General features: G+C 35.3%; 1 protein-coding gene across 1 annotated transcript in view; it reads right to left on the bottom strand.

The window, feature by feature from the left end:
• The window catches only part of cfap299 (cilia and flagella associated protein 299), a 166,119-nt gene extending 147,854 nt beyond the window's left edge, over positions 1–18,265 (bottom strand). Inside the window, exons 1-3 of the mRNA XM_059337149.1 lie at positions 18,101–18,265; positions 15,523–15,705; positions 9,027–9,169 (exon numbers count right to left, since the gene is read on the bottom strand). Of these exons, the coding sequence (XP_059193132.1) occupies positions 9,027–9,169; positions 15,523–15,630 (251 nt within the window). The 5' untranslated portion in view covers positions 15,631–15,705; positions 18,101–18,265. The remainder of the gene's footprint in view (positions 1–9,026; positions 9,170–15,522; positions 15,706–18,100) is intronic.
• Between the last annotated feature and the right edge of the window lie 5,997 nt (positions 18,266–24,262).

The following is a 24,262-nucleotide window of genomic DNA, read 5'->3' as shown; positions in this document are numbered from 1 at the left end:
AGAGCCACAAGAGGAAAGTCTGCAGGTGCAAAAGTCTTCAGGGAAACACAAAGATTACCATTTGTTGAAAGGAGGCGCAAAGAAATGCAAATCCAAACATGATTATTCCTCTTCCTGGGTTTTTTTGTTGCATGGATTTTCTGCATTGAGTTTGTTCCTGCAGCACGCTCTTGTTGGAGAACAGTGCAGTGATTGTGTGAGGCGTTTCACAGGTGGTACGTTGCATCCTGGGGGCTTCGTGTTCTCACTATGTGACCATAGCAGGAGGTCACCGGGTCAGATTGGTGCAGTCCAATCAGAAAAACCCTCAGAGGGAAAAGAGAAATCTGCATTCAGACAGAAAGCTGAAAAACTTTGACACTTTTGATGGAAAAAGTCTGCAGGAAGTCTTTTTTTCTGTCTTGTCAAGTTCTCGTGTCACATTTACAAGTGTGGGAAAGAAATGAAAGCTGTTAATTAGTTTAAAACCTATAAGTTCTGTCTGTGAAGATTATAAGGACATACTTTATTAAACTAGATATATTTCACTCTTATATGAATGAACAATATAGCCACAATGAGGCACAATTCATTGTTTTGTGTTAAAATAATATTTTCTATATTTTTAAGCATATTTTTGATTCACAAATCATCATTACTGTAATGCGTCCAGATAAAAACTTACTTACCACACTTATATACAATATTTAATAAACTTTATAAAAAATAAATACACATTTGTTTAAAAATGGGACTCGAGCTCAAAAACTTTGACACTTTTGATGGAAAAAGGCTGCAGAAAGTCTTTTTTTTCTGTCTTGTCAAGTTCTCGTGTCACATTTACTAGTGTGGGAAAGAAATGAAAGCTGTTAATTAGTTAGAAACCTATAAGTTCTGTATATATATATATATATATATATATATATATATATATATATATATATATATATATATATATATATATATATATAAATAAATAATCAGTTCTTATGTCGACATCAACTTGTTGTAGTTCTTCCGTTTTAGGGTTGTGAAAACCTATTTCTACCCAATATATCGAATATCACACACTGTCTAATAAATAATTATACTGTGTGTACATTATCTATGCTAAAAAAAAGACAAAAATGTTTGTTTAATGAAGATATTTTAACTAAAACAGGAGAGCACAGCACATCCGGTAGATTACAAAATAAAACATCAACATCAGTGTCTCCCGCTGCAACAGAATAATATGTTGATCAGCAAATCAACCTCAGTCACAAGGCATGTAATGGGCGAAGGTTTGATCCGTTAAATACACAGAGATCAGGGAGATTTCAAAATAAAACACAGCGGATCGTTTTTTTCTGGCGAGATCTTCACCACAAAGTGATTATGTACATTCACTGAGGGAATATTTAGAAAATAAAACATATATTTCTCGCTAGAAATGTGATCAAAATCCATTTTTATGCAGAAACTAAGTCAAAATATTGATTTTTCACTAAAAATGAGAGAACTGTCCGCCATGTTTTTTGTTCTGACCGCCGGGACCTTGAAAGTCAAGTGACTTGGAACAAACCAATAGGAACAAATATCCATGGAATAGCCACGGGATATGACTGTCATTAACTTGCATTGTAGCGAAATCCGTGTCAGTTTCACGGAAATTTGAGTGATTCCTGTGAGACCAGGTTGCTGTACTGCTACAGAGCTAACTGTTAGCCTGTTAGCACATACACACTGTACTGCTACAGAGCTAACTGTTAGCCTGTTAGCACATACACACTGTACTGCTACAGAGCTAACTGTTAGCCTGTTAGCACATACACACTGTACTGCTACAGAGCTAACTGTTAGCCTGTTAGCACATACACACTGTACTGCTACAGAGCTAACTGTTAGCCTGTTAGCACATACACACTGTACTGCTACAGAGCGAACTGTTAGCCTGTTAGCACATACACACTGTACTGCTACAGAGCTAACTGTTAGCCTGTTAGCACATACACACTGTACTGCTACAGAGCTAACTGTTAGCCTGTTAGCACATACACACTGTACTGCTACAGAGCTAACTGTTAGCACATACACACTGTACTGCTACAGAGCTAACTGTTAGCCTGTTAGCACATACACACTGTACTGCTACAGAGCTAACTGTTAGCCTGTTAGCAATTTGCAGACTGGACGCTAAGGGGTTAACATCCCCTCTGGCTCTGCAGCTGGGAGAGACTGCTGCAGGAGGACTGTGCCGCTTCGACTCGTTCTTACTCTTCTTAGAAGAGCCTCCGGCCCCCGCGGCTCGTTAAGAAGAGCCTCCAGCCCCCGCGGCGTTTGTTAAGAAGAGCCTCCAAAAGTCTCCAGTAACACCAGAAAAAGTCTCTGGATTTGTCTCCAGTCGCTTTTTTGAAAAATAGTCTGTAAGGAGGTCTGAAAAGTCGCTAAATATAGCAACAAAGTAGCTAAGTTACCAACACTGCTTCACCAGCTTTAACAAATGTTGCGTGTTGTTGTGGCGGCCAGTACTACGTCACATCCTGCTAAGCGTTCTATCCAATCAGCAACCAGGCTGTTTACAGGGGAGAATAAAGACCCTGCTCTTCTACAGGGACTAAAAAAGTCCTGACAAAAGTCCACTAGGACGGCTCGTATTCAGATTAGGGGCGTTTTAGCGAGTGAGACCCTCATTCTGGGTATTGGACTGTAATGGAAACATTCTTATACAGTGAAGATTTAGAATCTTGAATCCCTAGAAAATGACCTTAAAAAAGAGACAAAATGACCAAAAAAGACAAAAAAATGAATAAAAAAAACACAAAAAGACACAAAATGACTGAAAAAAGACACAAAATGCCAAAAAAAGACACAAAAATACACAAAATGACCAAAAAAAAGATCCAAAATGACCTAAAAAAAGATGCAAAATGACCTAAAAGAAGACCCAAAATGACCCAAAAAAGACACAAAATGAATAAAAAAAAACACAAAAAAGACACAAAATTATAGTGAAGATTTAGAATCTTTTGTAACTATTGTGAATCCAAACTGCCATAAAAAACAAGCTACCAGAGCTACCGTTCAAACTTAAATCTGTTTTTCCATGAAATGTTCCCTTCAAAATCAATGTGTAGTTTCTGTCCCTGTATACTAAACAGCACCAGGACCCATAAACAGCCTTTAAAGTCTCCCTCTCTTCGTGGATGGAGGTCTTGGAGACGGGACAGACTACTGTGTATATTATAACATCCCTGATGTTCCCGTACAGCGTTTCCCTGGGTCCTGTTGGGACAAGATAAAAGCCTCTGTGGCCTAATATCAGTATGACTGCAGGTGCGGAGTCTCCCGTTTCACCGCTGTCACTGATGTTTCACAGACGTTAGGAGGAGGGGGCGGGCGGGGAGCGGCCAGACATCTGCACGCTTGGATAAGCATCTGAGGGTTCAATCAGATTCAACACCTAGCAGGTAAATGTTTGGATACTTACAAAACCCTGAGAGTGTGTCTGTGTGTGTGTGTGTGTGTGTGTGTGTTGTGTGTGTATGTTCTTGTACTTCCTACATTGTGAGGACCAGAACACGTTTTTAAACCAACAGAGTGAGGACATTTACGCTTTTTTTAGATTTCAGACTTTGTTTTAAGGGTTAAAAGGTTACAATTAGGTTCATGTTTTTTAAAAAAAATGATAGAAACTGTGTGTGTGTGTGTGTGTGTGTGTGTGTTGTGTGTGTGTGTTCTTGTACTTCCAACATAGTGAGGACCGGAACACGTTTTTAACCAACAGAGTGAGGACACTTTTGCGAAGTGAGGACATTTAGCCTTGTTTTGAGATTTCAGACATTGTTTTAAGGGTTAAAAGGTTACAATTAGGTTTATGTTTAAAAAATGATAATTAACTGAAACTGTGTGTGTGTGTGTGTGTGTGTGTGTGTGTTCTTGTACTTCCTACATAGTGAGGACCGGGACATGTTTTAAACCAACAGATTGAGGACATTTCGGCCGGTCCTCACTTCTTTAAAGGCTTTTTTAGATTCCAGACTTTGTTTTAAGGGTTAAAGGTTACATGATAATGATAATTAACTGAAACTGTATTGTGTGGTTACAAAACTAACTAAAATTATAGTGAAAATGTCCTTCGTTTTCGTTTTTGTCCACTTTTTTCATACATAATGAAGATGGATCAGACAAAGGAAATAAAGGCAAAATTTACTGTGACCTCTTTTAATCTCCCACCCAACAAATACCCCATTACAAACAACTACAAAAAACTAAAACTAATAAAAACTAAACTAAAGCATTAAAAAAAAAAAAACTATAGCAAACTCACTCTAAAAACAAATTAAAACTAACTGAATTTAAAAACAAAAATTCACAACAAAATTAAAACTTAAACTAATGAAAAATCCAAACTTTTCTCCACATTTTGACTTTTTTGACATTATTTTGTCTTTTTTGGCGTTATTTTGAGGTATTTCTTTGTGATTTCCGACTTTTTTTCTTGCAACTTTGTTCTTTTTTAACATTATTTTGTCTTTTTTTTTTTCGTTATTGTAATTGTTTTTTCGGGATTTTCCGCCGTTTTTTCCTCACGATTTCGACCTTTTTCTTCTCATTTTGACTTTTTTAAACTAACTGAATTCGAAAACAAAAAATCTGAATCCAATTTAAACTAAAACTAATGAAAAGTTAAAAACCATTATAACCTTGCAAGGGAATTCACTGTTACAATGAGGGCCCTCACAAAGATAGAAGTACAAGAATGTATGTGTGTGTGAGAGAGATAGAGAGAGAGAGAGAGAGTACATTCATACATGCTCCAGTGGATTTGTTTGACTTTTTTCTCCACAGTTTTTGACATTATTTTGTCTTTTTTTGGCGTTATTTTTTTCTTGCAACTTCGACTTTTTTTCTCCAAATTTTGACTTTTATGACGTTATTTTGTCTTTTTTTTGTCGTTATGAGTTTTTTCGTGATTTCCGACTTTTCTCGCGACTTCGACTTTTTCCTCCAAATTTTGACTTTTTTTTAAGTAATTTCGTCTTTTTTTTGTTGTTGTTTTGGGGGGGAGGGGGGTTTCTGTGATTTCCGCCGTTTTTTCTCACGATTTCGACCTTTTTCTTTTGACTTTTTTTTACATTATTTTGTCTTTTTTTGTCGATATTTTGAGGGTTTTTTCCGTGATTTCTGCCGGGGTTTTTTTGTGATTTCCGCCGTTTTTTCTCACGAATGAAAAATTCAAAACCATTATAACCTTGCAAGGGAATTCACTGTTACAATGAGGGTCCTCACAAAGATAGAAGTACAAGAATGTGTGTGTGTGTGTGTGTGTGTGTGTGTGTGGAGTCTGTTCTGGCTTGTCATCAAAGCAGAAACCACAACCACACGGCTTTATCAAGCATGAGAACAATATCTGTGTGATCATTTCTGGTGAGGAGGTCCGTTTACAGACGAGGCTCCAGTTTGGAGTTTTGTCATTCAGCTTGTTTATGTTGTTAACCGTTTGTGAGTTGAGACAGATGGGAAGGCTTCGGACTTGATGAATTACTACAATTTATCCTGTCTTTTGTTAAAAATGCAATCATAAAAGGAAAACCGCTACCGACCGCACCGGATACAGAGAGAAAAGATTCAGGTTTTATGGCCTGTCACGTTCTGGAAGAAGTAGAGCCAAAAAATGTGTTTTAAACTCGAGATCAGGGGTCTCAAACTCAAATTACCTGAGGGCCACTGGAGGCAGTGTCAAAATGATCAAAAAAAGACACAAAATGTCAGAAAAAAACTAAATTACTTTAAAAAGACATAAAATGACCAGAAAAAGACACAAAAAGATACAAAATGACCCAAAAAAAGATGCAAAATGACCAAAAAAAGATAGAAAATGACTAAAAAAAGACACAAAATGATCAAAAAAAGACACAAAATCACTAAAAGAAAGACACAAAATGAAAAAAAAATAGACACAAAATGTCAGAAAAAAACAAAATTACTTTAAAAAGATACAAAATGACAAAAAAAAAAAAAAAAAAAGACACAAAATTACCCCCAAAAAAGGATGCAAAATGACCAAAAAAAGAAACAAAATTAACAAAAAAAGACACAAAATGACTGAAAAAAGACACAAAATGACCAAAATGACCATAAACTTGACTTCCTTTGCATTGGTTAGAGCAGTAGTTCTCAACCTTTTTGAGTCGCGACCCCCAATTTAACATGCATGTTGTCCGCGACCCCCACTCACTGAACACAATCTCACACGCACAGTTCAGATCACCCAAAAAAGAAACAAAATGACCAAAAAAAAGAAACAAAATGACCAAAAAAAGCCACAAAATGATCAAAAAAGACACAAATTGACCACAAAATGATCAAAAAAAGACACAAAATTACCAAAAAAGACACAAAATGACCAAAAAAGGAAACAAAATTACAAAAAAAAAGACACAAATTGACCACAAAATGACAAAAAAAAACCCACAAAATGAAAAAATAGACATTAAATGACCAAAGACTAAAGACAAAAAGACTAAAACACATTAACACATCCAAAATGATTTGGCGACCCCCAGAAATCATCTCGCGACCCCAATCGGGGTCCCGACCCCAAGGTTGAGAATAGCTGGGTTAGACACTTGGTGGCAAGAAGGCTTTTATTGTGAAGGAGCTGCAACGTGCAGGGTATATTAACACTATTAGAGAGTATTAAACCTCGTTATACATCACACTTTCACACACAACCTTAAAAAATCTACTTAATCTCCCACTATATGAATACATGGATTCAATCAGAATCCATGGGGCAGGTTCCTCTAGCCCCCCCCCCCCCCCCCTTACTGAGGGAGGTCAAAGGTCAGATCAGTCCAACAGGATCAAAGTCCACCAGATGAAGAGCTGCCTCTCCTTCTCATGCCTCAAACTTTTCTTTTTTTTTTGACATTTTGCAGATTAAAGTCATGCAAAATATTTTGGCAGCAGAATTTTTTTTTTAATAATGTGTCTTTTTTGGTAATTCTGTGTCTTTTTTTGGTAATTTTGTGTCTTTTTTGGTAATTCTGTGTCTTTTTTTGGTAATTTTGTGTCTTTTTTGGTAATTCTGTGTCTTTTTTTTTGGTAATTTTGTCTCTTTTTTTAGTAATTTTGTGTCTTTTTTTTGGTAATTTTGTGTCTTTTTAAAATATTTTGTGTCTTTTTTTTGTCATTTTCTGTCTTTTTTAAGTAATTTAGTATTTTTCTGTCATTTTTTTTAGTAATTTTGTTTCTTTTTTCATCATTTTGTGTCTTTTTAAAGTATTTTAGTATTTTTTCAGTCTTTTTTTTGTAATTTTGTTTCTTTTTTCGTCATTTTGTGTCTTTTTAAAGTAATTTAGTATTTATCTGTCATTTTTTTTAGTAATTTTGTTTCTTTTTTTTAGTCATTTTCTGTGGAAAATGGATAATTTATGTCAAGACCACATGCATTGTTATTGTCATATCCTTTGACAATAACATGTCGTGAGAATAAAAAGTCCTGGTTTGGAGCTGAAAGTGTTCAGCTTCACCACAACAGACTCATCAGAGGGAGAAGACGGCGGATCACTCATCTCACAGATTATTATTATTATTATTATTATTATTATTCAGACTGAAGGAGAATCAGTAGAGTTCAACCACAGAACACAAACATGACGAGGCAGAGAAACTTTTATTCTCCTCACCACAAACACTGATTGATCCTAAATCACTGATTGATCCCTAATCCACCAGCGACCACAGTCAGACTGTAAAACAGACACATTTAATAATGAAGGAGAACAGAAACTCCTCACATCGTCACGTTTAACCGTCTGGAGCAACACGTCTTCAGGACGCTGCAGCGTAAAAACCAAGCAGCTTCTTAAAAAGTTTCCATGTCCAGTTTAGTGCATCAACCCTTTTCAGCTATGGTAAAAAAAAACACACAAAAAAACACCTTGATGTGAAGTGTGAGTTTTTGCAGGTTTTTCGAATTTTGCAGTTTGCATTCAGCATTTTAATGCAATAATTTGTCTTTAATGTTTTATGTGTGATTTGTGTTTTTATGTGTATTTTTTGTCATTTTTAGTGGGTTTGTGTGTTTTTATGTGTGTTTTCTGTGTGTTTTTATGTGTTTGTCATTTTTTGTGTGTTTTTGTATGTGTTTTCTGTGTGTTTTTTCTGTGTGTTTTCTGTGTGTTTTTCTGTGTGTTTTTAGTCATTTTTGTGTGTGTGTTTTCTGTGTGTTTTTTGTAATTTTTTGTGTTTTTGTGTGTTTTTTGTCATTTTTTGTGTTTGTGTGTTTTTATTTGTTTTTTGTCATTTTTTGTGTGGTTTTTTTGTGTGTTTTTTGTCCTTTTTTGTGTGTGTTTTATGTGTGTTTTTTGTCCTTTTTTGTGTGTTTTATGTCATTTGGGTGGTTTTTGTAAAGAAAATGTATGCGTTTTCGGTGTGTTTTTGTGTGTTTTAAGTGGGTTTTTATGTAAAAAAAAATGTGATTTTTTTAGGGGTGTTGTTGTAATTTTGTGTGTGTGTTTTAGGTGTGTTATTGTGTGTTATTTTGTGTTGAAAATGTTGATCCGGTAAGTGAAAATGAAAATAAATAATAATCAGAACCGTTTTTAAGTCGTTTCAGTCAAAAACGGACAAAATAGCCCCAAAACTCCAAAGGGTTTAAACTACTGGTTGGTGTGAATCCCCCCACGGCACTAGAGACTTTTATTTTTATTGGGATGGATGGATGGATGGAGAGATAAATGGATGGATGGATGGATGGAGGGATGGATGGATGGATGGAGAGATAAATGGATGGAAGGATGGATGGATGGATGGATGGAGAGATAAATGGATGGATGGATGGATGGATGGATGGATCATTGAGTCAGCTTCAAGTCAGTAAATTTGTTTAACTGCACTGGGAATTTCATGTTCAAACTTATTTTTATTTATGTAAATATGTTGGTTGTTGTTTACACTACAGTTCATTTAAAAATGTTTAAATAAAACATATTTTGGTTAAGACATGGAGTGGAAAAAATTTTTAAAAACGTGGCGTGTCGGGTGGGGATTGAACTCACGTTGGGCGGCTCCTGCAGTAGAAAGAGTCGCTCCTTGCAGCGTCTGCAGCCTGAGCAGCTGCTCTCTTGTCCTGAAACTGGTCCCTGGTGAGGACGGAGCCCTTGTGGCCGTGCTCCACCAGCCGCCGGGCCAACTCTCGGCTCTGAGCAGGAAAAGAGTTCAGGATCAGGATCAGTTAGAGTCCAGCTAGAGTCCGGCCTGGAGAGTGTCACATCTTGTCAGTCAGTCTTGAGTTTCTGGCCTGCGAGAGCTATTTTTATTACTATTAAATGTCAGAGAGTCGTAAAAAATGCCGATCACAATTTCCCTGAGCTCAAAGTGACGTCCTTTGGTCGGCTCCGTCTGCCAGACGGCCACAAAACCTACAGATATTTAATTTATCAGGAGAAGAAACAGGGAGAAGCAGCAGATCTTCACGTTTTAGGAGCTGGAACTGGAGGATATCTGGCACTTCTGCTTGACAGATGATTTAAACGTTTAATTTTGTGTTACAAGGCTCGGCCATGTTGGATTAAAATTTACGATTTTTGGCCTCCAAATATGATGAAATCATGATAATTTAGATAAAAAGATGATTCACAGTGATGCTCTTGTGTTATAAATCCAGCAAAGCTTTTATTTTACTGCTGAGCGTTTTTTTTTACGGAGTTACTGACTGGAATTTATTGAATACAGTTTAGTAAAATGATGAATATATGTTTAGGATTAAATGCTGAATATATGTTTAGGATTAACAATAGCTGTATAACTATAACAGATACAGCGGGCTTTGCCCCGAGCACTATTGTTATACTGTGGAGTTTTTCTTCTTCCTCTTCCGGATGCAATTTCGTCCTGCTAACCGCTAATTATATATCAAAATGTGCGGTTTGATCAGGATCGGTGTGCTATTACTTTTCTCTACAGAAAACGAATTTTTTGCGACGTAACTCGCGAAAAAAAGCCCAAAATTTTGCATTGAAATGAATGGGACGGTCGAAAAAAAAATGAGGGAAAAAGAACAATAATTGGAGATTTTTAAACGTCTACTTCTCCGGCATAATTTCACCTAGAGACTCCATTTAAACTTTAAACAGAAGACACAAGTCTTGTGTATCGGTGTATTAATCCACGTTTCGATAGGTCATATAGTTTTTTATCAATCCCTGTTCAATGACCATGATCATTTTTGGAGAAATTCTGAGGTTATAATGGGTGTGTATTGCACGGAATGTTCATGTCACAGTGTGTGACATCATCGCCAGAGTGTAGAGGGAGAGAAAAAACTGTCAAAAAATAAATTTGAAAACTGCGCTCCAGGCCGCAAATTCCACTCTACAGAAATAATTTATCCATAGAAACGTAGGAAAATTAGTCTTCTCCCTCACAATCCTCTGGTAAAGCTGTCAGAGTTATAGTTTGGGCGTAGGACGCACAGATGATCCACCAACACCACCAACAGCCTCATTGGCTCCCATATTAAAAACGTAGGAAGATTTCTGAAAAAGGGAGATGTAACAGTTTTTTTAGATCGCTCTAACAAAGCTATTTTTTCATTTTTCTTCACAAAAACATATGTAGACGTTCAGGAAGAACTCAGGACGCTCAAAGTGAAGTCGGATCAATGATAGGTATTATGGTTTTGCCAAAAATGCTTTCTGTTCGAGGCCAGAAATTCCAGTCTGTCCACCTCTGGCTGCTTTCACTGTGCTAGAAGATTCCACAGCTGTTAATTCCGTTGATTGCTCTGCTCTGATTGGTCGACCGCAACGCCTTTGATCCTTTGATGTGATTACAGTTACAGATATTAGATAGATAGATTTTTTGGGCACAAAATTATTTAAAAAAGACACAAAATTACCAAAAAAAGTAATTAAAGGGACCTTCCTCCCTAAACACGGTAAAGTGCCATTCATATAAAACTCACATTAAACTTTCATATCAAGGTGGGGGCCACAAAATATCGTCACAAGGGCCACAATTGGCCCGCGGGCTGCCAGTTGGAGACCCATGTCCTCCAAACAGAAATGTCAGAAACAGTTGAATTTTGTGTCTTTGTGTGACTTCATGCAGCCTTCATGTGTCCGAGTCTCTGCAGGGATTGTTGGCTACATTATTCCAATCACCGTTTCCATTAAAAGCCATAAATCCATAAAGTCTTCATCTCCAAACCAAACCTTCTGTCAGATCCTGTGGTTGTCAGATCCCAGCAGCAGCCCAACGAGAGGAAAAGTTTGATTTTCCTTCAGCTTTGATGTGGCTCACCAGAAATGAGTCTCAGACATTCGCCGCTCCTAAAACTGGCCTGAAAATCATTGTCTTTACTTTCACGGCTCATTGAAGAAATCTATTTGAATGAGCTGCTTCTTACAGCCGACACACCACGACCTGCTGTATTATAATGTAATATTCTGAGACCAGATCTATGGGCTTTAAATAGGGCTGGGCGATATATATACACCATATGGTCTAATTCCATATCACATTTAAAAATATATCGATATATTTTTTCTATCGATATAGTTCAATTTTTCTTCTTTATTTGCACTGGAAAAAGCCAGCTTTTTCTTTTTTCTTTTTTTTTTTTTTTTTTTTTTTTACAAAAATTACATTTATTTTGCTTAAAATTACCAAAATATCTGCCAATGGAACAGGAGAGCATGATAGTGTTTTGTAAGTAAAAAAAAAAAAGATTCAAAATCACGTTTTATGTTGGACTAAAGGACTAAAAGAAAACACAAAATGACAAAAAACAGACACAAAATACACAACATAACCCAAAAAAGACACAAAATAACTAAAAAAAAGACACAAAATAACTACAAAATGACACAAAATGACCAAAAAAGACACAATATGACCAAAAAAAGACACAAAATGACCAAAAAAAGACACAAAATAACAATAATAAGACACAAAATAACTAAAAAAAGACACAAAATGACCAAAAAAAGACACAAAATGACTAAAAAAGACACAAAATGACCAAAAAGACACAAAATGACCAAAAAAAGACACAAAATAACTAAAAAAAGACACAAAATAACAATAATAAGACACAAAATAACTAAAAAAAGACACAAAATGACCAAAAAAAGACACAAAATGACCAAAAAAAGACACAAAATGACTAAAAAAGACACAAAATGACCAAAAAAAGACACAAAATGACCAAAAAAAGACACAAAATGACCAAAAAAAGACATAAAATGACTAACAAAGACACAAAATGACCAAAAAAGACACAAGTGGTGTATACAGGATGAAAAGGATTCAGAAATTGACAAAATAGCCCAAAAAGACTCCAAAGAGTTAAAAACAAGGGGAAAAGTAGAAAAATTAGGTTTATTATGCTTAAAAATATCAAAATTATCTGCCAATGGAACAATAAAATGTGTCTTGTCAAGACTTTCCAAAACCAGTAAAAATATCTAATCTAATGAACCACAAATACCTTAGAATTAGTGTATTCTAAGTAATAACAGGTGAGGTTTTTTTTATTCTAATGAAATACACGCAGATGAAATATCTTAGATCAAGGAGATATTGTTTTGGTCATTTTGTGCCTTTTTTGTGTCTTTTTTTGGGTCATTTTGTGTATTTTTTTGTCATTTTGTGCCTTATTTTAGTGATTTTGTGTCTTTTTTAGTAAGTTTGTGTCCTTTTTTGTCTTTTTGTGTCCTTTTTTGTCATTTTGTGTCTTTTTTAGTTATTTTGTGTCTTTTTTTGCGTCTGTTTGTTATTTTGTGTCTTTTTTTGAATCTGTTTTGGTTATTTTGTGTCTTTTTTTATCATTTTGTGTCTTTTTTAGTCCTTTAGTCCAACATAAAATGCGATTTTGAATCTTTTTTTTTAACTTTTAAAACACTATCATGCTTAATAAAGAATTTTTAAATGTTGCAAATGTGAAAAAAGAAAAAAAGTCACTTGTTCTTAGTTAGAATCCACCAATTCTAAGGTATTTGTGGGTTAATTGAGATTAGAGATTTTTACTGGTTTTGGAAAGTCTTGACAAGACTAATTTTCTTCTTCCATTGGCAGATAATTTTGATATTTTTAATCAAAATACACCTCATTTTTCTACTTTTTTTCTTGTTTTTAAGAGCTGACTTTTTGCAGTGTGGCTTGAAATAAAACCTCCTTAACTACTTCACTTTGTGAGGTCATAGTTAAAGTGAGACAAGTCCTAAATAACAAGCAAAATGTTGTTATAATGAGCCGGTTTATCAGAACTTGTATGTTATCAGCGTGGTTTTACAGGTCGACTGTGGTGTGTCACAACACGAGGTGAAGGAGTCTGATGGTGATTGATTATCAGCTGATTATCAGCTCAGATAAACTTCTTCTTCTCTCTCTGTGGACTCAGGTGTTCAAACAAAGTGAACAAGTCTTTCTGCAGCTGAAAATCACTAGCAAGTCTGCCCTCTGCTGGTCAGAGACAGGACTGCATGTTATTACTGATCAGCAGGTTCATTTCAAGCCTTTTTATTCTATTTACATACGAGAAGACAATAGATTTAGAGCTCCTCAAATCAAATAGCCTTTATTGTCATTATATAGGCAACTATACAACAAAATTGAAAGTGCCACTGCATTTTATTCAAATTTCAAGAAAACGACTGTTAAAAAAGTTTAATAAATGCTTAATGTCTGCAAGTCGAAATTTGATCTCAAAATTGACATTTTTTTATAAAATGAATGAATTTTGCCATAAATTAGCAGCCCTATTCAGTTATTTTAGCTTTGGATAAAAGCATCTCCTAAATGACTAAATGTAAATGTAATGCATGGGGCTCAAACTGGCGGCCCGCGGGCCAATTGTGGCCCTCATGACAATATTTTGTGGCCCCCACCTTGATATGAAAGTTTAATGTGAGTTTTATATGAATGGCACTTTACCATGTTGTGTGTGGAAGGTCCCTTTAATTACTTTTTTAGTAATTGTGTCTTTTTTTTAATAATTTTGTGTCATTTTAAAATAATTTTGTGTCTTTTTAAAATAATTTTGTGTCTTTTTGGTAATTCCGTTTCTTTTTTAAGTAACTGACATAAGATGCATAGTTATGACAATCATAACACAAAACAACATGAGTAAAAACATTTTAAAATACCGAGCTAAACAAGGACAGAAACAAACAAGAATAAGGACATGTGATGTAGTAAATAAGTATAAAAATAAATAAATCACTACTGAAAATGCTATAAATTTATAGATGATATATATATGATCATCATAAATCCTATTTTTTTTTTTTTTTAATTTCTTACTTTTTGAATAAAAACCCTTTTTGTATCACTACGCTTCTAATGCACAACTGGGTCAAAAAAGACCCGTATTCATTTTCAATGTTATTTCATGTACAGCTGAGTGTTTCTATGATACATCTTTGAAATAAATGTATTTTATCATTTATTGTTCCAAGTATTCAGGAAATATCTTGTTTTTGTTTAGCACAAAACAACATTTTTTTTTTTACATAATGATCTGTTGTAATCAAAAACAAGGTATTGAAAGAATACTTGGACTAGTCAATCATAAAAAATTAATAGATGGAGCAAAGAGAAACACAGCCAGACTGAAATATAATTATATGTATATATATGTATATATATATATATATATATATATATATATATATATATATATATATATATATATATCTATATATATATAATTTTGTGCATTTATGGAAGGGGTGTCCATATGTTGTGCATCAAAGGGTTAAAGGTGCTATATAAATAAAGGTATTATTATTATTATTTTTATCATTATTACCAAACCAGTGTGTGACTGCCACCCAGCGGGCGACCACAGGTACTACACCAACAAACCTGATCTCCATGGCAAAGCAGCATTTGTGTGACTTTAAAGTACTTTTGTGCAACTAAAATACATTTTTTGCTAGTATAAACTATCAAAATATACTTATGCTATATTATATATATTTAAGATGGGTAAAGTTGCCACTAATTAGGTATTTTTCCAGTATTAACAGCCACAGTGACTAAACAGGCCAGACTCCATTACATTTTTAGTCAAGTTTGTTACTTTCTTGACTCCACAGCAATTCAAACCTTTAAAAACGAGAATTAAATACAACAAAATAATCTTTAAACTACAGTGTTTAATACGGCAAATGTTTAAAGGTTCGTAAAAGGCAAATTAATCCATAAAAAGGCAACTTGTACCATCTTTTGACCATCACGACGTCAGCTAACAGTTCCCTACTGCTGCGGTTTTGAAAGCTAAAGATCTTTAAAAAAGTGATTTTGTATTATAATTTAAAATTCTCTGGGGGTTTTACTACACGCCGAATTAAAGAATGGGACTACCTGGTTATAAAAAGTCAATATTTTTATTTCTTACCATTTAATATCGCATTTATCGGTAAAGATTTTGTTAAATTGACAGTTTAGTGAATGAGGTTTGGCGTGTAGCGCAGAACAGACAAAAGAAGTTAAGGAAAAGTGGAAAAGAGAGGCTTAAAGTCAACAGTTTTTACTAAAATGACTCACTTTGAGGTAAAATATGTCCGTCGGCGTCACTTTGGAGTCCAGATAGTCTTCATAGGTTTTAAACTGAGTCACTGAGTCGTTGAAACGAGCTGCGGGGCTGTTCTCCATCTTTAACCCGCTCAGTGTTGACAACAGGTTGTCATGGCAACCAGAACCACCAACCGGAAACACGTGGTCACGACCCTAAAAACAACAAGAGTATAAATCAGGTGTCTCAAACTCAAATTACCTGGGGGACAAAATGACCAAAAAATACACAGAATTACCAAAAAAGACACAAAATTATTTAAGAAAAAAGACACAAAATGACCCAAAAAATACACAAAGTGACCAAAAAAAGACACAAAATTACTAAAAAAAAGACACTAAATTGTTAAAGAAAGACACAAAATGACCAAAAAAGACACAGAATTTCCAAAAAAAGACAAAACTATTAAAGAAAGACACAAAATTATTAAAGAGACACAAAATGACCAAAAAAGACAAAGAATTACCCCCAAAAATACACAAAATTATTAAAGAGACACAAAATGACCAAAAAAGACACAAAATGATAACAAACTAAATTACCAAAAAAAGAGACACAGAATTACCAAAAAAAACACAAAGTTATTTTTAAAAAAGAGACAAAATTATTAAAGAAAGACACAAAATGATCAAAAAAGACAAAGAATTAAGAAAAAAAATACACAAAATTATTAAAGAGACACAAAATGACCAAAAAGACACAAAATGATAACAAACTAAATTACCAAAAAAAGAGACACAGAATTACCAAAAAAAAACACAAAATTATTTTTAAAAAAGAGACACAATATTAAAAAAGACAAAAAATTTTAAAAAGACACGAAATTACCAAAAAAAGTAATTAAAGGGACCTTAGTTTTGATATTATTTGTGTGTATATATGTATACTTTTTCTTCTGTTTTTAGCTGTTTTTTCCTTTTTTTTTTAATCCTTTTTATAATTATACTGTTATGCTTTTAACCTGTAGCACTTTGAGATTTCCTCTAATGTAAAGTGCATTACAAACCAGAAAATTTCCTCTGGGGGAAATTTTGAAAGGGCCACGGGGGCTACTGCCGGTGTGTGTACACTATGATGAGATTCTTCAGAGATTTCAAACAATTAATACTAGTAATGTTATGATACTATTCCTCTTCAAGTATTTATTTATACAGCAACCTATGCCCTTTAACCTCAAAATGTGTGTGTGTGAAACATTTGTATCTGGAGGAGTGTGCGCGCTTACGCGCGCATATGTGTGTGTGTGTGTGTGTGTGTGTGTGTGTGTGTGTGTGCGTGCGTGTATCTTTAACTGTTATTACATTAAATGACCATTGTGTGTGTGCGTGCATGCATCTTTAACTGTTATTACATTAAATGACCAGTGTGTGTGTGTGTGTGTGTGTGTGTGTGTATCTGTAACTGTAATCACATCAAAGCATCAAAGCGTTGGGGTCGACCAATCAGAGCAGAGCAATCAACGGAATTAACAGCTGTGGAATCTTCTGGCACAGTGACAGCAGCCAGAGGTGGGCAGAGTGAAATTTCTGGCCTCGAACAGAAAGCATTTTTGGCAAAACCATAATACCTATCATTGATCCGACTTCACTTTGAGCGTCCTGAGTTCTTCCTGAACGTCTACATATGTTTTTTTTAAAGAAAAATGAAAAAATAGCTTTGTTAGAGCGATCTAAAAAAACTGTTAAATCTCACTTTTTCCGAAATCTTCCTGCGTTTTTAATATGGGAGCCAATGAGGCTGTTGGTGGTTTTGGTGGCGCATCTTTGCGTCGTACGCCCAAAATATAACTCTGACAGCTTTACCAGAGGATTGTGAGTGAGAAGACAAATTTTCCTACATTTCTATGTATAAATTATTTCTGTAGAGTGGAATTTGCGGCCTGGAGCGCAGTTTTCAAATTCATTTTTTGACAGTTTTACCTCTCCCTCTACACTCTGAGCGATGACATCACACACTCTGACACGAACATTCCGTGCAATACACACCCATTATAATCTCAGAATTTCTCCAAAAATGATCATGGTCATTGAACAGGGATTGATAAAAAACTATATGACCTATCGAAACGCAAAGTAATACACCAATACACAAGACTTGTGTCTACTGTTTAAAGTTTAAATGGAGTCTCTAGGTGGAATTATGCTGGAGAAGTAGACGTCTGAAAATCTTCAATTAATGTTCTTTTTTGCTCATTTTCTTTCGGCCGTCCCATTCATTTCAATGCAAAATTTTGGGCAGTTTTTCGCGACTTACGTCGCGAAAAATTCATATTCCGTAGAGAAAAGTAATAGCACACCGATCCCGATCAAACCGCACGTTTTGATATATAATTTGTCCTGCAACTCTTCAAGTTGTAGGACTAGTAGCGGGACGAAATTGCGTCCGGAAGAGGAAGAAGAAGAAATCCACAGTATAACAGTAGTGCAGCACTGGTCCCATACAGCTATTGCTGTATGGGACCAGTGCTCGGTGCAATTGCCCCGAGGCCCTAATAAAATGTATTATTATTATTATTATTTATTATTACGTGAGAGTGAGACCTGTACTTGCCTGGGTAAAGGGGGATTCTGCCCGACAACTGAGGGGGTCTGCTGTGTTTCCTCCTGGTCCACGTAGTTTGTTCAGGTTTTTAAAAAGGTCTAAATAAAAAGTTGTGGTGTGGGAAAACAAGAACAGGTTCCAGTCTTCTGTCTTCTTCCAGGTTCTCACTCCAGAGTCCTTCTACCCCCAAAGCCAGAATGTTTCTGCAGCTCGCTGAATTAATTGGTTCATTTCCAGCTGAAGACTGTTGGACTGATTGACAGAAACACAGTCAGACTGTCACTCAAACTAACCACACCCATGGATGGATGGATGGATGGATGGATGGATGGATAGATGGATGGATGGATGGATGGATAAATGGATGGATAAATGGATGGATGGATGGATGGATAGATAAATGGATGGATGGATGGATGGATGGATGGATGGATGGATGGATGGATAAATGAATGATGGATGATGGATGGATAGATAAATGGATGGATGGATGGATGGATGGATAAATGAATGATGGATGATGGATGGATGGATGGATGGATGGATGGATAAATGAATGATGGATGGATAAATGGATGGATAAATGGATTGATGGATGGATGGATGGATGGATGGATGATGGATGGATGGATGGATGGATGGATGGATGGATGGATAAATGGATTGATGGATGGATAAATGGATTGATGGATTGATGGATGGATGGATGGATGGATTGATGGATGGGTAAATGGATGGATGGATGGATGGATTGATAGATAAATGAATGATGGATGGATGGATGGATGGATGGATGGATGGATGGATAGATGGATGGATGGATTGATGGATGGATAAATGGATTGATGGATGGAAAGATGGATGGATAAATTGATGGATGGATGGATGGAAAGATGGATGGATAAATGAATGGATGGATGGATGGATGGATTGATAGATAAATGAATGATGGATGGATGGATTGATGGATGGATAAATGGATTGATGGATGGATAAATGGATGGATGGATGGATGGATGGATGGATGGATGGATAAATGGATGGATAGATGGATGGATGGATGGATAAATGGATTGATGGGATGGATAAATGGATGGATGGATGGATGGATGGATGGGTGGATGGATGGATGGATTGATAGATAAATGGATGGATGGATGGATGGGTGGATGGATGGATGGATTGATAGATAAATGGATGGATGGATGGATGGATGGATTGATGGATGGACGGACGGATGGACGGATGGACCATTTATCAGGTGGAAAAAGTGCAACCCATCCTTTGTAAAACTGATAAAGTTGGTTGAACTCAGTTTGCACCTCAACCTGAACGATAGGACAGAGGTCTGGTCCCATGATGTCAGTCCCTAAATCCTGGCAGACCGTCACCATTTGGCCCCTAAACTGACTGTAAAACACAGAATAAAATGTTCAGCGGGAATGTTCTTGGCTCCGTTTGCAGAAATACTGTGACTCTTGGCTGTCATTATCATCTTTTACTATCATTTTGTTTAATTTTCTCAGTCGGCATGACTTTTAATGGCTTCGCGGTGACGTCCATGGAAAATGAGGTAATGATTAAAAATTTTGTTATGAGTCTGCTTTCATGAAACAGCCATGTCATTTATGGCCAATATGAGCGTCTACGCAGACAGACGGACAAGACAAAAAGACGTGGAGGCAGATGGCGAGCAGGGTCGGCGAGATGGAAGTGGATTAACGAGGGAACCTGCTCCTTCAACATCCACTAAAATAAAGACTGTCACGCAACAACATCTCATCTCTGAGGTCGCCAAGCGTTTTCTTACCTCCAAATAAAAACCTGCTTCATTATTCAAATGCAGCATGAATAATTAATGAAAAATCTCTGTTCTTGTCCTGTGTTGAACAATCTTTTTTTCCCTCTTCTGACTCATGTAACCTGATTTTATAATGAACGTTCATCAAAGGGTCCTGGTCATGTTTATGGGCTTGTTTATACAGTAATTCTGCCTGTTTTCCTTTTCATCAGTTTATTTGCCTTAATGCTAAAAATTATGGCAAATTAATAGCACACATTTAGAGTTATAAAAACAATGGATGGATGGATGGATGGATGGATGGAGGGATGGATGGATGGATGGAGGGATGGATGGATGAATGATAGATGGATGGATGATGGAAGGATGGATTGATGGACGGATGAATGGATGGACAGATGGATGGATGGATGGATAAATGGATGGATGGATGGATTGGTAGATAAATGGATGGATGGATGGATGGATGGATAAATGGATGGATGGATGGATGATGGATGGATGGATGGATGGATAAATGGATGGATGGATGGATTGGTAGATAAATGGATGGATGGATGGATGGATGGATAAATGGATGGATGGATGGATTGGTAGATAAATGGATGGATGGATGGATTGGTAGATAAATGGATGGATGGATGGATAAATGGATGGATGATAGATTGGATTTAACCCTCTATGGTTCGGTGTTGCCCCATTTCTGGCCTGTCAAATTTCTACAATGCATGTTTTTGAGTGATGTGATACTTTAAATAAAGAGGGAAGAGTATAGGGAACCAATAGCAATGCTTTAATTTGTCACATGACCTCCAGGAGGCCATATTGAAACACGATTTTACAGACTTTTCCAAAGGAAACAGATTTGACATTTCGCGCCACAAAAAATCACTCAAAATGTCAAAACATCATTTCCTGGCCCTTTTCCATCTGGAAAAAAATATATTCCTATACTGATTAATTTAGCATGTCTTTTGGTAATTTAACCAATTGTAATTGTTTTTGGGGGTCATATTGTGACTTTTTTGGTCTTTCTTGGGTAATTTAGCATCTTTTTGAGTAATTTCACATGCTTTTGGGGTCATTTTGTGACTTTTGGAGGAAATTTAGCATCTTTTTTGGTTATATTACATTTTTTGGGGTCATTTTGTGACTTTTTTGGTCTGTTTTGGGTATTTTAGCGTCTTGTTTGGTAATTTTACATGTTTTTTGGGGGTCTGATAGGTGAGTAAACCTTAATTTCTGATAGTTTCATCCACTTAGACTGTTGAAGACATTCATTTCAATGGGTCGTTGGTCCAATGGTTCAATGTTTCCTACAGGCAACATTCAGACAAGAAACCGGTTAAAAAGTTTTTTTTTATAATGTTTTTAAATCTAAAATGTTGTACCCTGTTGAAGCTACTGAATCTTTTACACATGTTTATTAAATAAATGATGTTTATGATTAATTTAAAAAACTTTATTTTTCACTTGTGCATCATTACTTACACCATATATGCTCTGTTTTAAGACAAAAAACAACATAAATGCGGACCACAGAGGGTTAAAGAACTCACTGGTGATAAGAGAAGAGGGATGTTACTCATTTATTTTAAACAATTACAATGATTTAGATGTCACAGTAACTTACCCCCCAAAAGAGTTATTGATTGGCTGAAGGAAGTCCAATCAGCAGGAACTCTTCACCTTTAATCCAGAGAAGAAGAATCACTTCCTGAGAGGTTCAACATCTGAGAAATCACATCTTCAATCACAGAGTTCTCCTGTCTGAAACCTGCGTTCACTCACTCACGTCTTCTGGAGTCTTTGTGGTGTTTTACCACAATAGTCTAAATCTTAAAGTATTTATAAGTGTGTATGTAATGCATGTTTTACCCACTTACTGCTGCATTTATGTTCCACAGTTCTCCACTCACAGGAGCAACAAAAAGCTAATTAGAGAAGTTACGTTCAAGGAAGAGGCAGTTTTTGGCAATTAAATTCTTAAATCTCTATGGTACTGATTATGATGCCAGTAAGGAAAAAAAAAGTTTGGAGTGTTTTTTTGTCTTAAAATAGACTAAATAAACACAATATAAAGAAATGTTGTTGCCATGTGTGGAAATTTTAGCAAATAAGACATAAAGTTGACTATAATAGTTAGACTACGGCCTACAGGGTATTAATAGTAATAGCCTGAACTTTAATTTACTGAAACCAACATCAAATATATCTTTGATAAATTGTAAAAATCAAAACAAAATGAAGATGAATGTTATGCTTTTAAACATTATATAAATTTGTAAACACATACTACCAATATCTCATGCTGCTATGCATTTTAACAAGTTTCCATTATTTAATTATAAAATGAATTGCATGAAACTATCAAAAAATTAAGGTTTACTCTCCTATTAGTAGGAATATATTTTTTCCAGATGGAAAAGGGCCAGAAAATTACGTTTTGAGTAATATTTTGTTGCTGTTTCCGTTGGAAAAGTCTGCAAAATAGTGTTTCAATATGGCCTCCTGGAGGTCATGTGACAGATTAAAGCATTGCTATTGGTTCCCTATACTCTTCCCTCTTTTTAAAGTATCGCATCACTCAAAAACATGCATTGTAGAAATTTGATAGAAATTATATACTTACATGTATTTTCAATCAACCAGACCTGAAAAAAAATCAAAACTAAATGTTGAAAACCACATTTAAACTGTCTAAACTCCTGTTGAAGCTGCTGTTTTGGTCATATATTTGTTTTGGCTAAATAAACTATTTTTTGTTCACATTTTGTGCTGTTGTATTGCACCAAATAATCTTAAATTACTCCTAAAATCTAAATGTAGATATTTGTTTGTTTGTCTGATGTCACTTTTCAGTGGTTGTACATTGTGACTGATCTTCTGTACGATAAATATCATTTACGAAACTGCAAACTCCCCTAAAAAAATACCTCAAAGTGAAAATTGCTTGTGTTTTGTGTATTTACATGTTTTATTAAGTTGCACAGTAGTTTTCCCCATAAACAACATAACACATATGAAGATCAACTGATATATTTATTTATTTATTTATTTTTAATAGTCATATAACATAAAAACTCTTCTTTTATACATAAGTTTTTATAATAAAAAAAATTCTGGTAGAAAAAATATTTCTTTGGGATGTGTATGAGGAGCACACAACATGATGACATCACAGAAGATCATTAAAAAACAAACAGTATATACACACACACACATACCTTCCTGTCTATATCAGCTGTTTATTAACCTTTAAAAGAAGCTTCTGACTGTATGATGAGGATCTTTTATTCTCATTTTCACCAACAGGCTTTAGTTTCCCTGCTGCTTTATGAACTGCTACTCCTGTTCCTTGATTGTCTTTCGTCGTTTTGCATATTTTTTAGCAGATGTGGTTGAAGATGCAGATAAGAAACATTTTCTATCACAATAATAACACATTTAGAAGACAATGCAGCTTTAAAGGATGTTAGTGCACAAACCTGAACCAGACCTGCATCTTTAACCCTTTGATGCACAACATGGTCTAAAGAGACCCGACAGATTTTATCTTCTATATCTTTGCAATAAATTATTTTCATCATTCAGTATTCCAGGTTTTCCTCAATTAGTTTGTTTTTGATCATCATACATCCTAATTTTATGTTTTCCTTTATTCATTTTTTAATAAAATCCCTTTTTGTGTCACTACTCTTCTAATGCACAATGGCCCATATCCATTTTTTAGCTAAGTAGCTTGCTAAGCTAACTACTTAGCTAACTTCATGGCTAAGTAGCTTGCTAAGCTCACTATTTTAGCTAACTTCTTGGCTAAGTAGTTCACTAAGTTGCTTGCTAAGCTAACTACTTCACTAACTTCTTGGCTAAGTAGCTTGCTAAGCTAACTATTTAGCTAACTTCTTGGCTAAGTAGTTAACTAAGTTGCTTGTTCAGCTAACTACTTAGCTAACTTATTGGCTAAGTATTTAGCTAAGTAGCTTGCTAAGCTAACAAATTAGCTAACTTCTTGGCAAAGCAGCTTTCTTAGCTAACTATTTAGTTAGCTTATTGGCTAAGTAGTTAACTAAGTTGCTTGTTAAGCTAACTACTTAGCTAACTTATTGGCTAAGTAGCTTGCTAAGCTAACTAATTAGCTAACTTCCTGGCTAAGCAGCTTGCTAAGCTAACTATTTAGTTAGCTTATTGGCTTAGTAGTTACCTAAGTTGCTTGCTAAGCTAACTACTTAGCTAACGTATTGGTTTAGTATTGCGCTAAGTAGCTTGCTAACTACTTAGCTAACTTCTTGGCTAAGTAGCTTGCTAAGCTAACTAATTAGCTAATTTCTTGGCTTAGTAGTTAGCTAAGTTGCTTGCTAAGCTAAGTA

The sequence above is a fragment of the Centropristis striata genome, chromosome 7 (assembly GCF_030273125.1).
Source record: "Centropristis striata isolate RG_2023a ecotype Rhode Island chromosome 7, C.striata_1.0, whole genome shotgun sequence".
Taxonomy (NCBI): domain Eukaryota; kingdom Metazoa; phylum Chordata; class Actinopteri; order Perciformes; family Serranidae; genus Centropristis; species Centropristis striata.
The sequence above is the reverse complement of the archived record's forward strand: the minus strand, read 5'-3'. Positions and strand labels throughout refer to the sequence as shown.